The sequence below is a fragment of the Callorhinus ursinus genome, unplaced genomic scaffold (genome assembly GCF_003265705.2).
Source record: "Callorhinus ursinus isolate GAN/ISIS: 27379988/994484 unplaced genomic scaffold, GSC_fseal_2.0 scaffold85, whole genome shotgun sequence".
In the NCBI taxonomy this organism is placed as follows: Eukaryota; Metazoa; Chordata; class Mammalia; order Carnivora; family Otariidae; genus Callorhinus; species Callorhinus ursinus.
This window is the reverse complement of record NW_027397147.1, coordinates 455202-476956: the sequence shown is the minus strand read 5'-3', so window position 1 is coordinate 476956 and position 21755 is coordinate 455202. Positions and strand designations below refer to the sequence as shown.

The following is a 21755-nucleotide window of genomic DNA, read 5'->3' as shown; positions in this document are numbered from 1 at the left end:
TACTCCTCCGCCATCTTGCTCCACCCCCTCTCATGAGCAAATTTTGGATAATAGTAAGCTACCATTTTTCCAGCACATGTTATAGTCTGAGGACTGTGTAAGCATTCTGAACATTATAGATCTAATCAAGTCTTTAAACAACCCTAAAATGTTGTTTGCTATTCTCTCCATTATATTGATGAAGAAACTGAGACTCCTAAGAGTTTAGGAGATGGCACATACAGGGTTCACCTCATTTATTTTGACCCCAAAGTCCTCGCTCTCAACCACTGCACTCACCACACTCAGCTTTCTCACAGAGTGATAAAATGGTAGGATTCCTGGTTTAGGAGCCAGAAGATTTGTGTTTGAACCTAAGACCTTCCATTTATTAGCTGTGTGTCCTCTTGCTTTACCTTCTGGATCTTCACTGTCTTTGCCTATAGAATAAATGTTTGGGACCAGGACAGTAAAAGTACTTCAAACTAGTAAGACACTTTCTTTGGGAATTTTAAGCATCAAAGAAAACTTATTTTGTAAGCAATAGTCCACTTGTTCATGTCAAATCAAAGCAACATGGTACCTTGGCTGGTCAGTCCTTATCAAAATAAGTGTATAGTTAGGCCTTTTAGATATAAGTGAAAATAAAGGTCTCCTTATGAACCCAGGGATTTCTAAGGATGCAGAAACCACAGGTTGGTGGCTAAGATTCTTTCTTCCTGCCTTAAAAATGGTGACTCTGAGTTATTGGACTTTCTCAACAACCCTACGAGTAGGTAAAACAGATATGAGCAAGATCCCTTACTGAATGCAGGAGAAAATGAGGCCCAGAAAGAAAACCTCACTTGCCCAAGTAAGTGGGTTTGAATTTGAGTCTTCTCCTCCCAAACCCTGTCCTTGTCACTTCATTGTCCTGCCGTCTCTGGGAGTGGGGTGCCTTCCTGTTGCCAGTGACTAGGTGCACCCTAGAATGGGGGTGCTCTGCACATAAAGGCAGGGAGGGCACTTTGGAGTGCATTGGTAGGAAAGTGGGCATGCCATTCATACCTACTACAGGTACATTGGTTTAAGGCTGCTAAAGCAAGGACCTGAAATATTGATGAAAAATTCAAGGACCTGTATAGAGATACATAAAATTATCCCTGGGGTCCAGCTGCTTGTTTCCTTCAGTGTGAGAACTCTTACACTAATAATTATAACAGGTAGAGAGAGGCCATGGATTGATGCAGGATTTATCAGTCCCCTCATGCCATCTCCTACACCAGAGAATAGCCCTGTGCTTATGGGACCTCTGGCCTTTTAGATTTTAAATCACTTCATCTGTATATGTAGAAAACAATGTTTTCTGTCCTCAGCTTATCCCTGGATATTGTTAAGGTGTTGTGTAGGTCAGGTGCCTGATATCAATGACTCATATCAGGGACCTTTTAGAGAGTTTAATAGGTAGTGGGTTTGCTACCACCCTTCTGGGCCTTTGCAAGAAACTGATAACTAGTAGCCACATAATGTTTATCCTCTGAATTCTCATACAAAAGGGAGGAAGGATGGATTCTCATCTGGTAAGAGTCTATCAGACTGAGAGGACCTACCTATATTAAGCAAGGCAAGATGCTATAACAAATAGACTTAAGATGTCATGACTGAACACTATAGAAGTTTTATTCTCAGCGTAGCTCCAGATTGGTGGGGGAGACCTATGGTACATCCAGAAATTCAAGCACATGGTGACTTTACATCTTTAACCTGTAGCTTTCAAGGTCATTCTAAGTGTTGACATCCTAGACAGTTGGAAGGAGGAAAGAGCATGAAGGGATATGCAAGGACAGTTTTATGTGCTGCCCCTGAAAGGGATACTCATCCCTGTTTCCCACTTCACACTGACTGCAACTCAATCATGTGACCATACCTTCGAGGGACTGAACTGTCTCCCCTCAAAATTCATGTGTTGAAGTCTGTCTTAGTCTGTTTGGGATGCTACAGCAGATTACCATAGGCTGAATGGCTTATAAACAACAGAAATTCATTCCTCTCAACAGAACATTGGTTCATTCGTGTCTCTCAGTTCTGGGGGCTGGGAGGTCCAAGATAGAGTCTCCAGCAGATTTGGTGTCTGTTGAGAGCTGGCTTCCTGCCAATGGGTGAGGGGTCTCTCTTATAAAAGCTCTAAACCCCTTTATGAGGGGACACTCTCATGACCTATTTACCTCCCAGAGCCTACCTCCAAATACCATTACATTAGGGATTAGGTTTTAACATGAGAATTTGGGGGTGCACACACATCCGGTCTACAGCAAATGAGGTCTACCTCACAAATGAGGTCACAAGGATGGGGCCCTAATCCAATAGGGCTGGTGCTCTATTAAGAAGAGGAAGAGACACCAGAGCTCTTTCCCCCTCCACTACATGAGGTCACAGGGAGAAGGCTGCTGTCTGCAAGCCAGGAAGAAAGCCCTCACCAGGGACTAAGTCAGTCGGTACCTTAACCTTGGACTTTCCAGCCTCCAGAGCTGTGGGAAAATAATTTTCTGTTGTTTAGACCACCCAGTCTGTTGATATTTTGTTATGGTAGCCCAAGCTGATGTGTAAGATCCCCAACTAAAAATACAAAGGAGGCTGGACATGTCATCTAGCTCTGAAGTGGAGACTACTACGTAATAGTGCAGTAGATAATTTTTCTCTGCAGAAAGTTTCTAAATTGTATGAAAATTCGTTTCTACAATCCTGGAAGCATCTGAAAAGATGTTTTAATCATTTTTTTCCTTCGGTTTGATACAATTAGCTTTGCTATGGAGGAGTCTCTATACACGAAGAAGGAATATAGAGTGTCAACTGTTCTCTTCAATTAAAACAAAACAAAACAAAACAAAAAAGAAGGTATATTGAGGACTGAAAATACTGAGAGAAGTGGTTTTTATCTATAATGTATGAATATCAACATGTAATGATCATTTACTAATAACAAAAACTGTGGTAGCTATTGCTAACATTTCTTGAGGGCCACTCTGTGTTTGGCATGGATGTATTGCAGATCATTTGTTTCCTAATTATAATTAAAATACTGATGACACAATGGAATATTATGCAGCCATCAAAAAGAATGAGATCTTGCCATTTGCAACGACGTGGATGGAACTGGAGGGTGTTATGCTGAGCGAAATAAGTCAATCAGAGAAAGACATGTGTCATAGACCTCACTGATATGAGGAATTCTTAATCTCAGGAAACAAACTGAGGGTTGTTGGAGTGGTCGGGGGTGGGAGGGATGGGGTGGCTGGGTGATGGACATTGGGGAGGGTATGTGCTATGGTGAGTGCTGTGAATTGTGCAAGACTGTTGAATCACAGACCTGTACCTCTGAAACAAATTATGCAATATATGTTAAGAAAAAAGAAAAGAAGAAGATAGCAGGAGGGGAAGAATGAAGGGGAGTAAATCGGAGGGGGAGATGAACCATGAGAGACGATGGACCCTGAAAAACAAACTGAGGGTTCTAGAGGGGAGGGGGGTGGGGGGATGGATTAGCCTGGTGATGGGTATTAAAGAGGGCACGTTCTGCATGGAGCACTGGGTGTTATGCACAAACAATGAATCATGGAACACTACATCAAAAACTAATGATGTGATGTATGGTGATTAACATAACAATAAAAAAATTTGAAGAAAGAAAAAAATACTGATGACAATTATCATTGTTTTTTTTAAGATGTTATTTATTTGAGAATGAGAGAGTGTGAGAGAGAGAGCACAAGCAGGGGGAGCTGCAGAAGGAGAGGGAGAAGCAGACTCCCTGCTCGGCAAGGACCCTGGGATCATGACCCAAGTTGACGGCAGACACTTAACCAACTGAGCCACTCAGGCATCCCTCATCATTGGTTTTTGCATAAATTAGAGCATATTCGAATTATCCTTAGGGTAGCATCCTTTCTCATAGTCTCGTGTTTGAGAAGTAGGCAGTTAGATTTAGTGGTCCTGGTGGTTGAATGTCAGTTTCTCTTTGCCCCAGGAACTACCTCCAGCACATGAGGATAAATTTGCTGACGTACTGTGAAGAGTAGTGATTACCAATTAATTTAGTGCTCTACTTCAACATAATATTCAAGGAGCTGCTATTGGTGGTGGTGGTGGTATTCGTGTTGTTTTGGTCTAAATCTGGATTCTACCCATGGTACATTGAATGAGCTAATATGTATCCAGTGATTAGAATGGGGCATGGCCCATAGTAAACCCATGAGATATTATTTCCTTTATTACTGTTTTTTTTTTCTTGAAGTGTGGTGTGCATGTAAATATTACCCATCACGGATTTGCAGGTAGAGAAAAGTTGGAAACCATTTTCCTAGTCCCCAAATAAGAATGATGCCTCTTTAGCATAATAGATCTTATAAGATAAGTGATTTTAGATGATAATGGTGATAGTAGCTGTTTCTCTCTCTGTAGCATTTGTAATCAGTACAACACCATCGCAGACAAAGTCAGTGAGATTCCTGCCAACACTGAGGAGCTGGTATTCCTCATTGAATTCTTAAAGAAATCCAGTGATGTCACAGTGTTCAAACTCAGGAGGCAATTTAGAAATGCAATTGAACGGTTAGAGTTTCTGATGGACTATGCAGACTTGCCCGGTAAGTCCACGCCCTATAGATTTATATGCGAATGTATATGTATATTTATACTTTTAGAGATAAGGAGTCGGGAAAGAGAGTTAGCAGTCCTACCACTTAAAAATCAATACTGGGAGAGCATCCCCATATGTTAGAGGGACTCATTCCACACCCTTACCCACAGGAATTCTAATCAAACCAAGGGGATCTTATTGTTAGACAAAAAGAAGAAATATCTAGGGATTTGGTAAGTTCTAGATGCCTCTCTTGGTATCTTGTGGCTGGTGTTTCTGAAAAAGTCACTTCCAAATGCAGAGTCCTTTTATAAATGGATAGATTTCATCATCTATAATCTTAATACAGTCCTGCCTTTGAGGAGAGGCCAGGGCACTTTCCTTCAAACTCCTGCATATCTTAAAAGGAAAGAAATGGCCAGAGCCCCTTCAAGGCTTATTGGGCCAAGGTAGAGTTTTGTAGGGACGAGGTTCTGAAGAAAAACTGATACACTATCCACAAGTCAAGTTTTCAGATCCTTCTTCCAGCTCAAAATACCTGTGAATTACCTGGTGTTCATGCTGTTTGGGAGGAAGGGTGATGGGAGGGAGAGACGGGGACTGGGAGTAGAAAACAGTACCCTAACCATCCACCTGCACATTCATGAGCTGTGCCCTTGACCTTGTGAACACACAGTGGACCTCTGCTTCCTAAGTTCCCAAGGGTACAGAGGGAGCCTAGGGCATTTCAGCTGCCCAGGGCCTTAGGCTGGGTGGGGCATCTGGCACTGACTTTATTACTGACATTTAACCAAAAGGGAGACTGGGACTCAAATGAGGCGACAGTTTAAAGAGGAGAACCGGAACTTGAGCCCAGATCTCTACTCTACTCAGACCCAGCCTGGGAAAGCAGTGAAGTATAGTGGTTAGAACATCGGCTTTGGAGTTGGTTAGACCTGGGTCTGAAATTGTCTCTGCTGCCTTCTAGCGGTGTGACCTTAACTACTTGGCTAAATTTTGTTTTCCCATCTGTAAAAACAAGGATGATAATACCGTTGCCCTTCTAGCCTGGCACTTGGTAAGTGCTCAGTAAATGTTAGCTATCATTCATCCATCATGGGCCCATCCATTCATTGCCTCTCCCTCACCCACTTCTGTTGACCTCTTATTCTGCTAAATTAATGCCCTGCATGCTGACTGACCTATGTTGAGCAGTGTCCTGGAGCAGACTATATGTGTTTTGCAGAAGAGGATATCAAGTTGAACAGCACTCTGCTCCTCTGGCCCGACCAGATTGAAGATATCTTTGAAAACAGCCGAAACTTCCTCCTTAACAAGAGGGATCAGGCCGAGATGGACCTCATTAAAAGGTACAGGGAGAGTGTGAGGTTGTTTCAGAAATGATGCCCAGTTTGATAAGTTGCTGCAGGTTCCTGGTTCTGCTCAGAGCCCCCCACAGCAAGGCATGGGTAAAGGCTGAAGACAATTGGTGGAAAAGGAATTTCCTTTTGTTTCCCACTGAGGGATGTTCTCTTTAAGCCTGCTTCACTATAGTGACCCTGCCAATGCCTTCCCTCCCTGCCTTGAACAATTGGAATTTGGCGGTGCAGAGAGAAAAAGACAAAAATAGTGGCATGGGATAATGGCCTTGCAATAATAATAGCAAAATCATCAGCCTTACATTGGAGACCAAGGAGATAGCAAGACAGGGATAATAGAGGCGTGGTAGGAGGCTGAGAAATTGCCTGTTTTTTTCAGCTGGTCTTGTTCAGTGCTAATGTGGCCGTATCATTTACTCATCCATTATTTGTCAATTCAACCAGTATTTATTACGAATTTTTACTGTGTGCTGTGCTGTATTCTAGACATGTAAGTGTGTTTGGCTACTAAATAAAGATTTTAATCCAGTAGCAGAGAAAATACAGACCTACTGAAAAATCAAACAGTGTCAAGCAAAGTGGGCCAAGTACCACGTGGATGGTAAAGACATACATGCACACACGGCCATCCCAGCTTGTAACACTTGGTTGATGGACTGTAGAGTCGTTCCAGTTACTCTCCCCTTCACACGTGAAACTCCCCCCTGCCCAACTTTAGGTCCTATAATCCCTGCAAATACTCACAGGAAAGGAAAAGAGTAGATAAAAGCGGGGATTCCTACACAGAATGGGAGTTTGGGCTGAAGGAGAAAACTATTTATTCGCTACCTTCAAAATATGGCCTAGGTCTGCCATCCAGAAAAAACAATAACAACAACAAAAGTGTGTGTGGGTGTGTGTGTGTGGGGGGGTGGGGGGGTGTGTATATACACAATTGTATGCACACAATTTTTTTTCTTCCAGCAGCCTTCTCCTCTCTCTACCCAGAACTTTTAGCCAAATGGGTGCTACTGATATTTTTAAATTAATAGACTTTATTTCTTGGAACAGTTTTAAATTCACAGCAAAATTGAGAAAGTACAGCGTTCCCATCTACCCCATGTCCCCTTATGACCAGCCTCCACCATGGAACTGATTTGTAGGTTAGATGAACAGGAACAAGTTTCTTCATCTTTTTGAGCCTCAGTGTCCTCATCTGGAAAATGGGATAACAGAGCCCATCTCAGGTCATCTCATTTCATGAGAGGTATCATTGTGCAGAAGGACGAAATGAGATGACCTGAGATTGTGCCTGAGGGGTACCCAGCACATGGTAGGCATTCAGAAGCTGTCCATTTCCTTCATCCTTTGGACAATGACTTTTTTGGGGAGAAAAAAGTGCTTCACTTCTAAACCACCACCTTGCAAGCATACTTTTGGAACAGCGCTGTAAGACTACTTAGAGGCAGTAAGTGCTGTTAAAGTTCAGAGGAGTGAGGGGGTGGCTCTGGGGAAAATGGGAACTGTCATTTATGATGAGAGGAGAAGAGCAGTGGCCATCCCCTCTTGGAGGGGTGACTCAGCCTGATGGCACCAACTGGTTTCTGCACTCTCCACAGCAGAGTTCAGCCAAGGAGGGCTCCAGGAATAACCCAAAGCACTGGGCTCAGCCCTCTCTTTGGTGAACGCTCAAACCTCACGTCCATCATTTTTGCATTAATCCTGAGAACGGTATGTGAGGGGGAATGAGCAGTGTTCATTTATTCATTCGTCTTCTGTGAGAGCAGCCCCGTTCCCTCTCTAAAAAATGACCTATTTTACCAGCCCACGTTAATTTTTGGCTTTGGCACTAATAATTCTCCATTTGCTGCCACCTGACTCCCACCCCCCAATTCCTTCTTCCACCTTCTTCCTCCTCTGTCCACTCCGTGCCTGGTCGACTGACACCCATAAACCGCAGCCTCTGACTCCCTTGTCTGTTGGATCCAGGTAGGGCTCCCCCAGTGGGGAGCCCTGAGGAGTTTGGACAGGGATCACCTTTTCTTTCTCCTCTCTCTCCCTGTTTGGCCCTGGCACTCTGGTAGTAGCTTCATCCCTCCTGGATGACAATTCTTGCTTCTCATGGTTTCAGTTCCCACTGTTTTCTTGACCCTAGGGGTCCTAGTGGCTTCCTTCTGAGGCTACCCTATCTTAACTGTGTAGGTCGTCCCATCAAAGCCTCTCTCTTTGAACATTGGAGTGAATTCCATTTCATGCTGGAATTCTGACCAATCCACCATTTTTAAATCTCTAAATTATCCTCCCTTAGACTCCAGGTAGTCCCACAAATACAACTCATTTACTCAACCTGAGTGCCTACTATTTACTAATGACTGTACTAGTATGAAATATATACATATGTATATATTATGGAGATGAAAGTACTTTGGAAACTATAATGTGCTAAGCAATTGTAACTTAACACTATATAGTCTACCCTGTTAGAAAAAAGGAGAAGTAACTGTGCGACTTGCTTTGTTGCTAAAAGGTCATCCCTGATCATTCTAGTAAACTAGCCCTCTACTTACATCCCTAGGCACTCTGCCTTGTTTTATTTTCTTCAGAGCATTTATGCCTATCAGGAATATCTCATTTTATCTTTATCTATGTATGAATTTATCCACCCATCTATTCACCCACCTACCCACCCATCAATCCATATGTTTCTTTTCTTTTTTTTTAAAGATTTTATTTATTTATTTGACAGAGAGAGACACAGCGAGAGAGGGAACACAAGCAGGGTGAGCAGGAGAGGGAGAAGCAGGCTCCCTGCAGAGCAGGGAGCCCGACACAGAGCTCCATCCCAGGACCCTGGGATCATGACCTGAGCCAAAGGCAGACGCTTAACTGACTGAACCACCCAGGTGCCCCAATCCATGTGTTTCTTATCTAGGTCTCCCCAAACTAAAATACAAGCTCCATGAGGATAGGGAGCTTAATAGTGTATATCACAAATGTTTCCCTGATGCCTAGAGCAGTCCTTGGTATGTATCAAGCCCTTAATAATAAATAGCTAATGGATGACTGAATAATATATATATATATATATATATACATTTTATATGTGTGTATAGAATAGGTATTATATAGATTTCATATATATGCACACATATATATTTACCCATACAGGTAAACATCTGGAAATGTTTAACTGTCAATAGGGTCATACCAGACATCTTTGGGAGGTAGGATTTTAAGTAATATATATATATATATATATATATGTGTGTGTGTATGTATATATATCATGCACCAGAAAATCAGATTCTCCCCAGGCTTGAATATGGGTGAGAAATTGCTGATATTTTGAATATCAAAAGTGGAAAGTCCAGGTGTGATTGGGCTGTTCTTTGCTTTTAGGTGCTCAGAATTTGAGACGCAACTTGAAGGCTACAACAAGGAACTGGAAGGGTTTAGGAAACGTGAAGTGATGAGCACAGAAGAAATGAAGAACAATGTTGAAAAGCTTAATGAGCTTTCAAAGAACCTAGATCAAGCACTGATGGAATTTGAGGTTTGGGGTCTCGGGGCCTGGGGTTGGAGACTTATGACTGTCCTACCCTGTTGGTTCTGCTTCTTGATTTTGGGTTTTCCTAACATCACCTGTCAGGTGGATAGTATTGATTGGTGAATTGACCAGTTCTTTCATTGGCGCTTTCAACTACCTTTTCTTACAACCCTACATTATACCAGCATTTTTGTTAGTCATTGAGTACACAAAAAAGAAATTACAGTAAAATAATTGCTCACATACATTGAGTATTTCTTATATGCTCAACAATGTACAAAGGGCTTCTTATGCGATATATCCCTTCATACCCATAACAAACGTTTGGGGTGGGTACTGTTATTGTCCCCATTTATCTCTATTTAAAATAAGAGAACTAAGGCTTGGAAAAGCTAAGTAAATTGCTGAAGGTCAACGAGTAAGTTCTTTAACCATTAAAGTTCTTATTTTTGAGGCAAGTCAGCATAAGAAGGGGAGGCATCATGTAAACAGCTAAAGTATATACGAAAATTGTGAACATGGGGATATGGATTTGACAGAATAGGATCAAAGATGATGGAGCAAGTAGCAAATTATCCTCGAGTTTCATCCAGCTAGATCTTAGCTGTCACAGCTCTCAGAGGTAACCCAGAGGAACTTTCTTACTTGAGTCCACGTCTTATTTTCCTCTCTCGCTCTCCAGATGAATTTACATTTTCCTCAGCTTGGTTTTCAAAGCACTGAGGAATTTGCTATGGTGGCCTTTAGGGTTCAGAAAACCAGCTGCGCAATAAACAGCACCCCCTTTTGCCCTGCAGCTGATCAATAAGGAGGAGGAACTGTTGGAAAAGGAGAAGAGTACCTTCCCTCTCCTGCAAGCCTTGATGACCAACAAAGTGCCTTATGAGCAGCTGTGGCTGACGACATACGAGTTCAGCATCAAGTCAGAGGAGTGGATGAACGGTACACTCCAGGCTCAGTCTACTGGGACATGGTGGATGATGGGGTAGTGGACCCAACCCAGCCAGTTCTAGAACAGGATTTGGACTTCAGATTTAAGCTAGATTTTTTTTTTAATCATATTCTTATACTCTGGATTAACGCAGCCACACAGTCAAATTTTTCTGATGTGATAATGATGGAAAGTGGGGTTTGAAGAGCCAGACCCATTGTGCCACGGTATAATAGAAGAGGCAGCCACCCAGAGCCATAGATTGCAGAGAGGCAGAGGGGGTGGGGAGAATAAGATGGCCTTTCCACCACTGTGCTGCTTCAAGAAAGGCCAGAATGCCACAGACATCTGTAAACTACTCCTTTTCTCTAGATCCTGGAGGCTAGAGAGAAATGGAGGGGGTAAAGTCAACAGGACTTAATGATGATCTGATATGGGGCAGGGGTCAGGGAGGAAGAGGGAAGAACCTAGGGTGACATCCAGATTATTGGTCCAGGCAATTTGGTAGATATTGCCATCACTGAACAAGAGAAGTGACAGATTTATGGGGGGAAAAAGACCCATCAGCTTGAATATACCAAGTTCAAGATGTCTGCAAACACCCAAATGGGAATATTAATTAGCAGCTGAGTATATCAGCCTGCAGTTAAGTTATATGTTTGGGGGGCAACTTATATTGGGGAATAATTGAGTGTAGATTACAATTAAAAGCCATGAGTGATGTCACCTGGGGAGAGTGTATATGAGCAGAGGACAAACTCTGAGCCCCTTAGAGCTGAGCCTGCAGTTTGCTTCTGGCACTTCAGTGTTATAAGCACAACTGTGGTGAACATCTTTGTCATCAGTTTAATGCATGCAATTATCATTTTCTTAGGCTAAATTCCCAAAAGTGAAATGGCTAGATCAAGGATCATGTGATGAAAATTATTAGGATTTTATTTATTTTTTTAAAGATTTTGTTTATTTGACAGAGAGAGACACAGCAAGAGAAGGAACACAAGCAGGGGGAAGTGGGAGAGGGAGAAGCAGGCTTCCTGCAGAGCAGGGAGCCCAATGTGGGCTCGATCCCATGACCCTGGGATCATGACCTGAGCCGAAGGCAGACACTTAACAACTGAGCCACCCAGGTGCCCCCAAAATTATTAGGATTTTAAAAACTTGTTGTTAACTGTCTTCCAGAAAAGTTATGTTTTAATTTATTACCCTTCTATCAGTACTTAAGAGTGCCCATTCTTCACACCCTTAACGAACCTGGGAATAATAGCTTTGAAAACTGTTTTTGCCAATTTATTTTTATTTTTATTTGCTGACTTATATTTAAATTGGTATTTTCTTTTTCATTTAAAAAATTTTCATTTTCACTGGTGCTCTTAATTTTTCCAAGTAATCAGTCATATCTATACAATTATAATATTTTACCTTATTTATTTATTTGTATACCCCCTTTTTTACTCACTGTTCTGTGTTGACTAGCACTTCCAAAATAAACAGTGGTAATAATGGGCACCCTCATCTTATTCGTGATTTTAATGAGAGCTCTTGCAGAGTGTCACCTTAAACATGATGCTTTTTGTTGGTTTGAGATACAAAATTTTTATGATGTTAGGGAAATATTTATAGCTTACCAAGTCTTTTTATTAGAGATATTGTATTAAAATTTTTTTGCATTTAATTTTTTAATTTTAAATTCATACACAGCAAAAAGGACATTTTTGGCATATAGTTCTATAAATGTTAACACATATATAGATTCACCACAGTCAGAAAGCAGAAGTTTCATCAGTTCAGTAAAATTTCTTGTACTGCCCGCTCTGTAGTCACACTCTACCCCCAGCCAGAGGACCTGGCATTGTTGAGCTGTTCATTGTTAAATGGTTTCCTCTTTTTGAGATTGTTATATAAATGGAATGATACAGTGTGTAACCTTTTGAGAGTGCTTGTTTCGAGGACTACTTTGAGATTCATCCAAGTTATTGGTTATAACCATTGGTCCTTCCCTTTCATGCTGGGTAGTATTCCATTGCAGGGATATACCAGTTTGTTTACCCATTTACCCATTGGTGGATATTTGGGCTGTTTCCAGTTTTTGGCTGTTATGAATACAGCTGTTGTAAACATTCATGCATGAATTTTCATGTTGACATTAAGTTTTCATTCCTCTGGGGTAAATGCCCAGGAGTAGATTGCTGGGCTATATTTAATATATATAACTTTATTTCAAAAGTGTCTTATAATAGTAAAGTATCCCTAATTTCTTTCTTCCATCTGTTGTGTCATTTCTGTTATTCATTTCATCTGTATATAAACTAATCATCAAACATACTGTTGCTATTGTTATTTTGAACAAACTGTTACTATTAGATCAGCTAAGAATAAGAAAAATAAAAGTATTTATTTTACCTTCACTTACTCCTCTAATGCTCTTCATTTCTTTACATAAGTCTGAGTTTCTGACAAATCCTTTTCCTTCTTTCAAGAACTTCTTTTAACATTTCTTGGAAGGTAGGTCTACTGGCAACAAATTCCCTCAGTTTGTTTGTCTGAGAAAGTATTTGTTGCTCCTTCACTTTAGAATGATAATTTCTCAGGATAGAGAATTTTAAGGTTGGTGGGTTTTTTTCTTTCAATGCTTTAATTTCATTCCACTCTCTTCTTGTTTGTGTGGTTTCTGAGGAGAAGGGGAATGTAATGCTTATCTTTGCTCCTCTAAAAGTATAGTGGTTTCCCCCCGCCCTGGCTTTTTTCAAGTTTTTTCTTTAGATTTGATTTTCTACGGTTTGAATATAATATGTTTAGGTGTAGTTTTTGGCATTTATCCTGGATCTGTGGTTTAGTATCTGACATTAATTTGGGGGAAATTCTCAGTCATTGCTTCAAATATTTTTTCTGTTCTTTTCTCTTTATTCTCCTTCTGGTATTACCATTACTGTATGTTATACATCTTGTAGTTATCCCACAGTTCTTAGCCATTCTGTTCCATTTTTTCCCCATCTTTTTTTCTTTTTAATTTTGGAAGTTTCTAATGATATATCCTCAAGCTCAAAGATTCTTTCCTCACCTGTGTCCAGTCTACTAATAGACCCATCATGTCTTTTCATTTTTGTTACAGTGTTTTTGCTCTCTTGCAAAGATTTGTTATTGCTGTTTTTTATTTTTTTTAATTGTTTATTTGAGATAGAAAGCACACACACATTTGAGCAGGGGGAGGGGCAGACAGAGAGATGGAGAGAGAGAATCCTCAAACAGACTCCCTACTGAGAGCAGAGCCCAATGTGGGGCTCAGTCCCATGACCCCAAGGTCATGACAAGCCAAATCAAGAGTCTGACGCTCAACTGACTGAGCTACCCAGGCGCCCCAGCTATTGCTATTCTTTAGATTTCCTGGATCATCTATATAAACAGTCATGACATTTGGAAAATTAAGACATTTTATTTCTTCTTTTCCAGTCTGTGTGCCTCCTATTTCTTTCTCATGCCTCATCATACTGTCTAGGACTTTGTGATGTTGATTAGGAGTTAAAAGAGTGAAAATCTTTGCCTTGTTCCTCATCTTAGGGAAAAAGTATTCCGTCTTTCATCATTAACTATTAGAGATTTGTTTGGTTTTGTTTTGGTTTTTTAAAACCACTTTATTGTGGTATGATCGATGTGTAAAAAGCTATGCATATTTCCAGTATACTAGAGTATAGTGGTAGTATAGGCTTTTCCTAGATGCCGTTTATCAAACTTAGTAAGCTCCTTTCTATTCCTAGTTGGTTTAGAGGTTTTTATCATGAATGGATACTGAGTTGTGTCAGATGCTTTTTCCGCATCAATTGATATTATCATGTGATTTTCTTTTTTTAGACTGTTAATATAGTTTATTACAGGGGCATCTGGGTGGCTCAGTCGGTCAAGCATCTGCCTTCAGCTCTGATCATGATCCTGGCGTCCCAGGATCAAGTCCCACATCGGGTTCCCTGCTTAGCAGGGAGTCTGCTTCTCCCTCTGACCCTCCCCCCTCTCATGCTCTCTCTCTGTCTCTCTCTCATTCTGTCTCTCTCTCTCAAATAAATAAAAATCTTTAAATAAACTATATATATATATATAGTTTATTACATTGTTTGATTTTTCAAATATTAAACCAGCCTTGCATTCCCATGAAAAACCCAAACTGGACATGATGTATGTGTTTTTATATATTGCCTGGACACTACGTATATTTCTCTTTTTCTTTTCAAAAAGTTTTAATTTTTGATTAGTTACTTCAAAAACATCAAGCTGATGAAGCATGTGAAATTAACAAGGCTTTATTTAGTCTCGGTAGCCATGAAAGAAAAATGTTTCTGAGTAAATTTGCAATATCATGATGCAAGAGTTCATACCGATTTGAAATGTCCAAGGGGAAGAAAGCAGCAGCATGGAAGGATTTTGACTGAATGTGAAACCCAAATGCTGGAAGATCCCTATGAAGAAAAGGAGGAGAAGGAAATTAATATTTTGGAGTGCTTTTTTAAAAATGAGGGGTCATTCTTTGTTTTTAAAAAAAAATCTTAAGATAATTTCAAACTTACATAAAAATTGCCAGAGCTGTACGAAGAACGCCCCCATCCCCCAATTGTCAGTATTTCACAGCATTTGTGGAGCATCTTTACTGCTTCTATAATAGCATCTACAACCACCGCTAACAGTCGGTTCCCTAACTGCACTTGCATTACATGCCAGATACTGTGTTTGCCCCTTAGCTCACTTAATGTTCACGATCACCTACTAGGGTGACCATTATTACCCCTGTATCATAGGTAGCACTGTTGAGGCTTAGAAAAGTTCAGGAAAACACCCCCAGGGTTTCATTGGCTAAGGGGAGCGTTCAGATCCAGACTCAACTCCAAAGGCTGTGCCTGTTCCAATATCCATACCATAGGCACCATTCTAATTTCAGGGACTTAAAGGTGCACATGACTAACATCCACTTGGTGGGTCTGACCGTTCCCTCATCCCATGTTTTCTATTTCAGGACCCCTCTTTTTGCTGAATGCTGAGGAGATCTCTGAGGAAATAGGGAATATGTGGAGAACGATATATAAATTGACCAAGACCCTAGCTGATGTACCTGCACCCAGGCGGTTAGCAGAGAATGTGAAAGTCAAGATTGACAAATTCAAGCAGCACATCCCCATCCTCAGCATCTCCTGCAACCCAGGAATGAAGGACCGGCACTGGCAACAGGTCCCTGTCACCGTCCACCCCTACCCAGCCCAATCCATACCAATCTCTGCCTCGTTCTGGTAGCCCTTTGGAAGGCAGGAACCAATACTGGGTCAAGCTTCTCCTTTCTGAAAGGGAGAATCTACTTGAGACTAAAGGGGCAGTAATGGGAGGGGGGAGGGAACAGGCAGAATAGGGGGGTGAAATGCCTGCCTCTTCACATTAACAGGTTGACCCTTTTCTTTGGGGACCCCATTGCTGATGGTTGAGTATTGCTCCAGCCAGTGGCCACAAAGTCTCTCCTGGTCAGCCTACCTAAGCAAATGGCTGCTCAGGGTCCTAAAGGGTGATAAGGGCATTGAATTACAGTGGGAGGGACCTTGATTTGTCCCTTGACCTAGGACAGACAAAAGAGAAAGCCACACCTTTTCCAGGGGCCTCCTGACAATGCCAGATGGTTTCTGCTTGCGCTGACTACTGTAGAGCCTCATTGTCCAACAGGCTATGTTCAGAAATAACATTTCACTCTTCTTTCAGCCCTTTGAGTCTATAAATGAGAATAATAAATATTCTCCCTAAAAATAGTTGGGACTTTTATAAGCAGCCAAGTGTGAGGGTGATAAGTGCGGTGTGAACACTAAGCAGAAAAAAGAAAACTCACTGTGTTTCTAAAATAATCATCATATTCAAGGGCTAGCAATGGCCTTGAAACGTCCTCTACCGAGGAGTTGCTCTGTGTGGAGGTGGAGATGAGACTGGCTCTCCATAGGCAGCTTTCTCTATGATTTGGCCTGGAATTCTTCCCTGGAAACCATGCACAAGACTGTAGGACAAGTCTCTGGAAGGACCCAGTCTGAGAGCACACATCCATTACCTTTCAGAGAATGAAGTCTGAGCTAGGAGCATTTTGATCTCTCTGGGAATACAGAGATCTTGATACGTGAGAGATTCTGGAGTTTTCTGTAAAAAGGAACTGCTTTTAATTTCCCAGAAAGCCTTGAAGCTCAACACCTAAGCAAAGGATATAAAGGAGGGCAGGGGAGAGGTCACCTGAGTACACTTCTGGTCTTGCACTGCCCCAGCAGAGGGGTCTGCCCTGGGACAGCTGCCCCCACTTACAGGTGCTCATAGGGTGCCTCTCCCCATGGACCTAGCCTTACTAGAGCTTTGACCCATTTGGAGGGCTGGGGAGGTTGGATAGGCAAGTGGCCTTTGGTAGTGCTAGGTCTCTCCATGAGATGACACTTAAAGAAAGTGCCCTGGTCAGTGGCACATTTAAACAACCCTCCCAGGAGACTCGGAAGGCAGTCTTCTCTACCTGGTGCTTTCCCTGTGATAACACTGTTCTCACATGTGGGCACTTTAAAAATCCCAACCATTCCTAGACATTCATAATTCTCATTTACAGATCACTCAGATGGACAGATTGGAAAAAATCCTTAGAATTAAAAGAGCAATAGCAGTAATAGCTCGAACATACTGAATACCAACTATGAACTAGGTATTGTGTTGTAGACTTTGTGTGGATTCCCTCATTTTATCCTCCCAGCAACCCTTTGAAGCAGGGACTATCATTGTCTGCATTTCACAGATTATAAGAAAACTGAGGCTTAGAGAGAGTAAATAAATTGTCATGTGGCTAGTAAGTGGTAAGAGAGGGAATTGGAATCTAGATCTGTTTGACTGGGGGAAATGGGACAAGAAATATCAGGTTAAAGGGGATAGTATGCCATAGATAACCATGGACTATAGCCCCAGGATGGTAGCTCCTGAGTAATGAGCCCCTAAAGTGGAAACCCAGTGGCCTGAACAGTTAAAAGTGAGCTCAGAAAGGAGAGAGGTCACCAGATACACACAGGGCTGCCCCCACTCAGAGCCCCTTCATGCCTGCACTGTAGGTCAAACCACAGGCCACCCCGGTGATAGCCACTGGCCTGGGGAAGCCATTCTTTGCCCTGATGCATAACTCAGGAAATCCATTTGCACAGATTCTGCCTCTGGCAAGGGACTCTGAAGGTTAAACCACCTCTAGCTCTTTAAGGCTACAGGATGGATCTTCCAGGGACATGGGGTGTGGGGCGGCTGTGCTGTGGTTTCTGACCATTTCCCAGAACTTAGGCAGGAAGGGCTAGTCCCTCAGTTTGGGGCAAAGATAGCAGCAAAAAGGTTGCTACTGTGGTCTAAAACAAGATGGAACAGGGTGATGTTTGACCTTAAGAGGAAACCACACTTATGTGTACCAAAGCTGGCCCTCTAGGACATTGCTGCCCAAAGAAAATAATACAAGCCATACATCCAATTTTGAAGTTTCTTGTAGCCACATTAAAAAAAAAGCACAAAGAGGAGAAATAAATTTTATGAATATATTTTATTTAACCAAACATATTCAAAATATTATTATTCAATAGGTAATCAATATAAAAATGTTAATGTGATCTCACATTGTTCATACTAAGTTCTTGAAATATGGTATGCTTTCACACTTAGAGCACATCTCAGTTTGGGCTAGTCACATTTCAAGTACTCAATAGCCACAAGAAGCTAGTGGCTCCATATTGGACAGAGCAACCAATTCTCTCTCTCTCATTCTCTTCGAATTAGAAAACCAGATGCTTTGTTAGTCTCTGTAATTAACAAAAGCAATTAAAAAACCACAAAACTACCAATCTCTGAGTCCTTCCTATGGGCCAAGTACTATGCCAAGTCCTTTGTATAGTTATGTCATTTAATCCTAGAGAGAGTATGAAAGTACCTGTGTACTTTCAGGTATTAGAGAATAAATCAAAGTCCAGGGTCACCAGGAACAGTTGTGCAGGTTGTACACTCCACAACTCTAGGGAATGTAGTTTTTGTGAACCACAGTGTGAAATGTATTTTTTAGAGTTATGCAGTGTATAACACTCACAACTATATATAGAAGACCTGAGAGACCCACTAGATAGGATGGAGAAGAGCTTTTTAGTCAGAACTGGGTCCAAATCCCAATTCTGCCATTTATTAGCTGGGTGGTCTTGGACAAGATACTTATTTTCTTTGTCTCAGTTTCCTTATGTGTAAAACAGGAATAATAATACATTAGTATCTTCCACGTCATTTTGGGGGGATGAAATAAGTGAATAAGGTTCTTAAAACACTGCCTACTTCATAGCGGCCCTCAATAAATGTTAATTCTATGATTTCCATTATCTTAGGGGTCCTCCAGGTGTCCTCGGGCCCTGCTTTCATTCCATAGTTACTGATGCCTATTAAATGCCAGTCCTAGGGACACATGGCTAAATAAGATAGAACAGGCCCCAGCTCTCATATTCCTTCTTGCTCAGACATCCCATAGTCCTCCTGGGGCTGGACAGAGACAAAATGGGGCAGTAGGTGAGGTTTCTCCTAGAGCCTCATTTTCCTTCAGGTCCTCCTACTCCTCTTGAGTGCATGGAACCCTCATCCTCCCCAGATCTCTCAGTCCTTGAGAGAAGTGTTCAAATCCATCAGAGACTTCACGTGAGACCTCCCTCAGGGATATTTTCACTTAAAAAAAATAAGCTTGGGGTAGTATTTACACCAAAGTCATGCGCACAATGAGTGCTAACCATTCCAACAATTTAGCGTGCTGGGGTGGAAAGGAAGATATTTGGGCAGAGGTTTCCTCCCTTCCCAGCATCCTCAGATCGCAGAATTGGGGGGTCTGCCTATCCCATGTACTCATGACTCTCTCCTTATACTCAACAAACACTTACTGCAGCTTCTGTCATAGACCAGACTTTGCACTAGGCTCTGGGAGCACAAAAACAAACCAGATCCGGTTCCACCCCACAGGGTGCTCACAAGTTGGCACGAGGCAAGTGCTGGTGGGCAGTGATCCCCAGTAAACCAGATAGAATGCAATGTGGCCCCTAGGCTGCCTCCCACATTTTTAGACCTGCACCATCCAATTCAATAGCCACTAGCTTATTTACACAGCTATTTAAATTTAAGTAAAACAAAATAAAAATTAAAAATCAGTTCTTCAGTCACACTGGCCACATTTCCAGGGTTCAATGGCCAAATGTGACTGGCAGCTACTGTAAGGGACGGCGCAGAGTAGAACATTTCCATCACCATGGAAAATCTACTGGTGCTACTACCTTGGACAATACACGTTTGTTTTCCTCTCTCTTCTGCAGATCAGTGAGATTGTTGGCTCTGAAATAAAACCCACAGAAACAACTTGCCTCTCAAATATGCTGGAATACGGGTTCGGCAAATTCGTTGACAAGTAAGATTCCTCTTCCCCACTTGAGGAAGCTTTTCAGTCAGAGTATCTGACTTCCCACAGGATATGACTGGCCTCCTATCAGGCTGTTTTTCTCCCTCTGGTTCAGGGTGACTTAAGTGTTTTTAGTAACCTCCCCCTCAAGTGACTAGCTACTGGTGAAACTCACTTTCAGTGAGTTCAGTGATGACGGATTGTGACTAGAAAATTGAGTCGAAGATTTTATTTCAAAGGGAAATTAAAAAAAAAAAAAATAGTTCTTGGAAACTGAGCTCCAAGCCCAGGTCTCAGTGACTTCAGGTAAAACCATTCCACCTTTCTGGGCTTCAGTTTCCCCTTTTAAACAAACAACAGTAAACAGGAGTGGCTCTCTGAGCCCTTAGGAGTCCGAGAAACACAGTCAAGTGAGAGAATTCTTCACTTGCTTTCTCCTTTTCTCCAAATGCCCCTGGAGTCTGTGTGCAGGAATCGGTGCTATTTGAATTGTTGTTTTTAGGACCAGATATTCGGAGGACTCTGATGGTTTGTCCACACCTCCTTCAGGGCAGAGGATGGGAGATGCTGTATTTCCTGGACCAGAGTCCCCGTTAGACAGCTGGGTTCAGGTCTAACTCAACACACATGCTTCTCTGGGCGTGACCCCACACCAGCTGCATCAGCGTCACCTGGGAACTTGTTAGAAATGCATGTTCTCAGGCCCCACCCCAGTCTGCTGAATCACGAATTCTGGGTTTGGACCCTGAAGTCTGTGTTTTAACCAGTTTTTCAGGTCAGCACTTCCAGTGTAGGAGCCACTAGCCACGTATCCTACTGAGCCTTTGGAATAAAACTATTCTGAGCTAGAGATGCTGGAAGTATCAACAAGGGCTGGATTTCAAAGGCTTATTAAGGGAAAAAAATACATATCTAATAAGTTTTAATATTGGTAACATGTTGAAATGATAATATTTTGGATACACTGTGTTATGTTAAATTGTTAAATTATTAAAATTAATTTCCCGTTTCTTTTTTACTTTTTAAAAATATGGCGCCTGGAAACTTTAAAGTGTGGTATTTATTTCAAATGGGCAGCACTGCTCCAGGTGATTCTGATGCATGACAAAGTTTGGAATCCCTTCTCTATTCTTGTGGGGATAATAGGTCTAATCTAAGGTGCTCCCAGACCCCCAAATCTCCCTGCCACCTGAATCCCCCAATACCACCATTACAAGTTCTCTTAGAGGAGTGGCCTGGAGACACATGCCTTTCTACCAGGTGTAAGTTATTTCATTAAAAGGCTACATTCTTCCCCTTTAAGATATTTCTAAGAGATACCAGCTATTGAACATTTATGCTGCACCAAGCATTTAATAAACATTAACCAACTTCTCCATCACTATAACCTAATACTGTCGCTACTATTATTATTCCTGTTTTACAGATGAGGAAATAAGTTGATTCGAATGATTAGGTAACCAGCCAGAGGTCACAGTAGTAACTGAAAGAACCAAGACCTAAGCCCAGACTTGACTGATTCCAGAGCCTTAACCATTAGCCAGTACTGCCTAAAGAATAAACCCATCTAAGGAGACAGAAACCAAGCAAACACACAGCAGCTCTACCACTTCCCATGCCAGTGGGCTCAACTGTGACAAACCCAAATGTGGTGACACCTTGGCTAAGTTGTTTACCTCTGTGTGTCTCAGTCTCCTTATCTGTAAAATGGGAAGAAGAATAGTAGCTAGGTGATTAGAGTTATGGTGGGGATTGTGACATAAGGCATGTAACCTGAACTAAGTTAACATCGAAATTCTCAGCCACTACCTGTGAGTGAGATGTGACGTCCCCCTGTGCCCCACCATCCCATAGTTAATGCAGCTTTATCACATGGCACACAGTTCATGAATTTCTTTAGCACATTTGGGTAAGGTCAA

General features: G+C 41.8%; 1 protein-coding gene across 1 annotated transcript in view; it reads left to right on the top strand.

Annotated features, from left to right (window-relative positions):
* The window catches only part of DNAH3 (dynein axonemal heavy chain 3), a 180901-nt gene that overhangs the window by 35004 nt on the left and 124142 nt on the right, over positions 1–21755 (top strand). Inside the window, exons 14-19 of the mRNA XM_073887961.1 lie at positions 4417–4601; positions 5820–5943; positions 9331–9484; positions 10276–10420; positions 15406–15617; positions 19754–19845. Of these exons, the coding sequence (XP_073744062.1) occupies positions 4417–4601; positions 5820–5943; positions 9331–9484; positions 10276–10420; positions 15406–15617; positions 19754–19845 (912 nt within the window). The remainder of the gene's footprint in view (positions 1–4416; positions 4602–5819; positions 5944–9330; positions 9485–10275; positions 10421–15405; positions 15618–19753; positions 19846–21755) is intronic.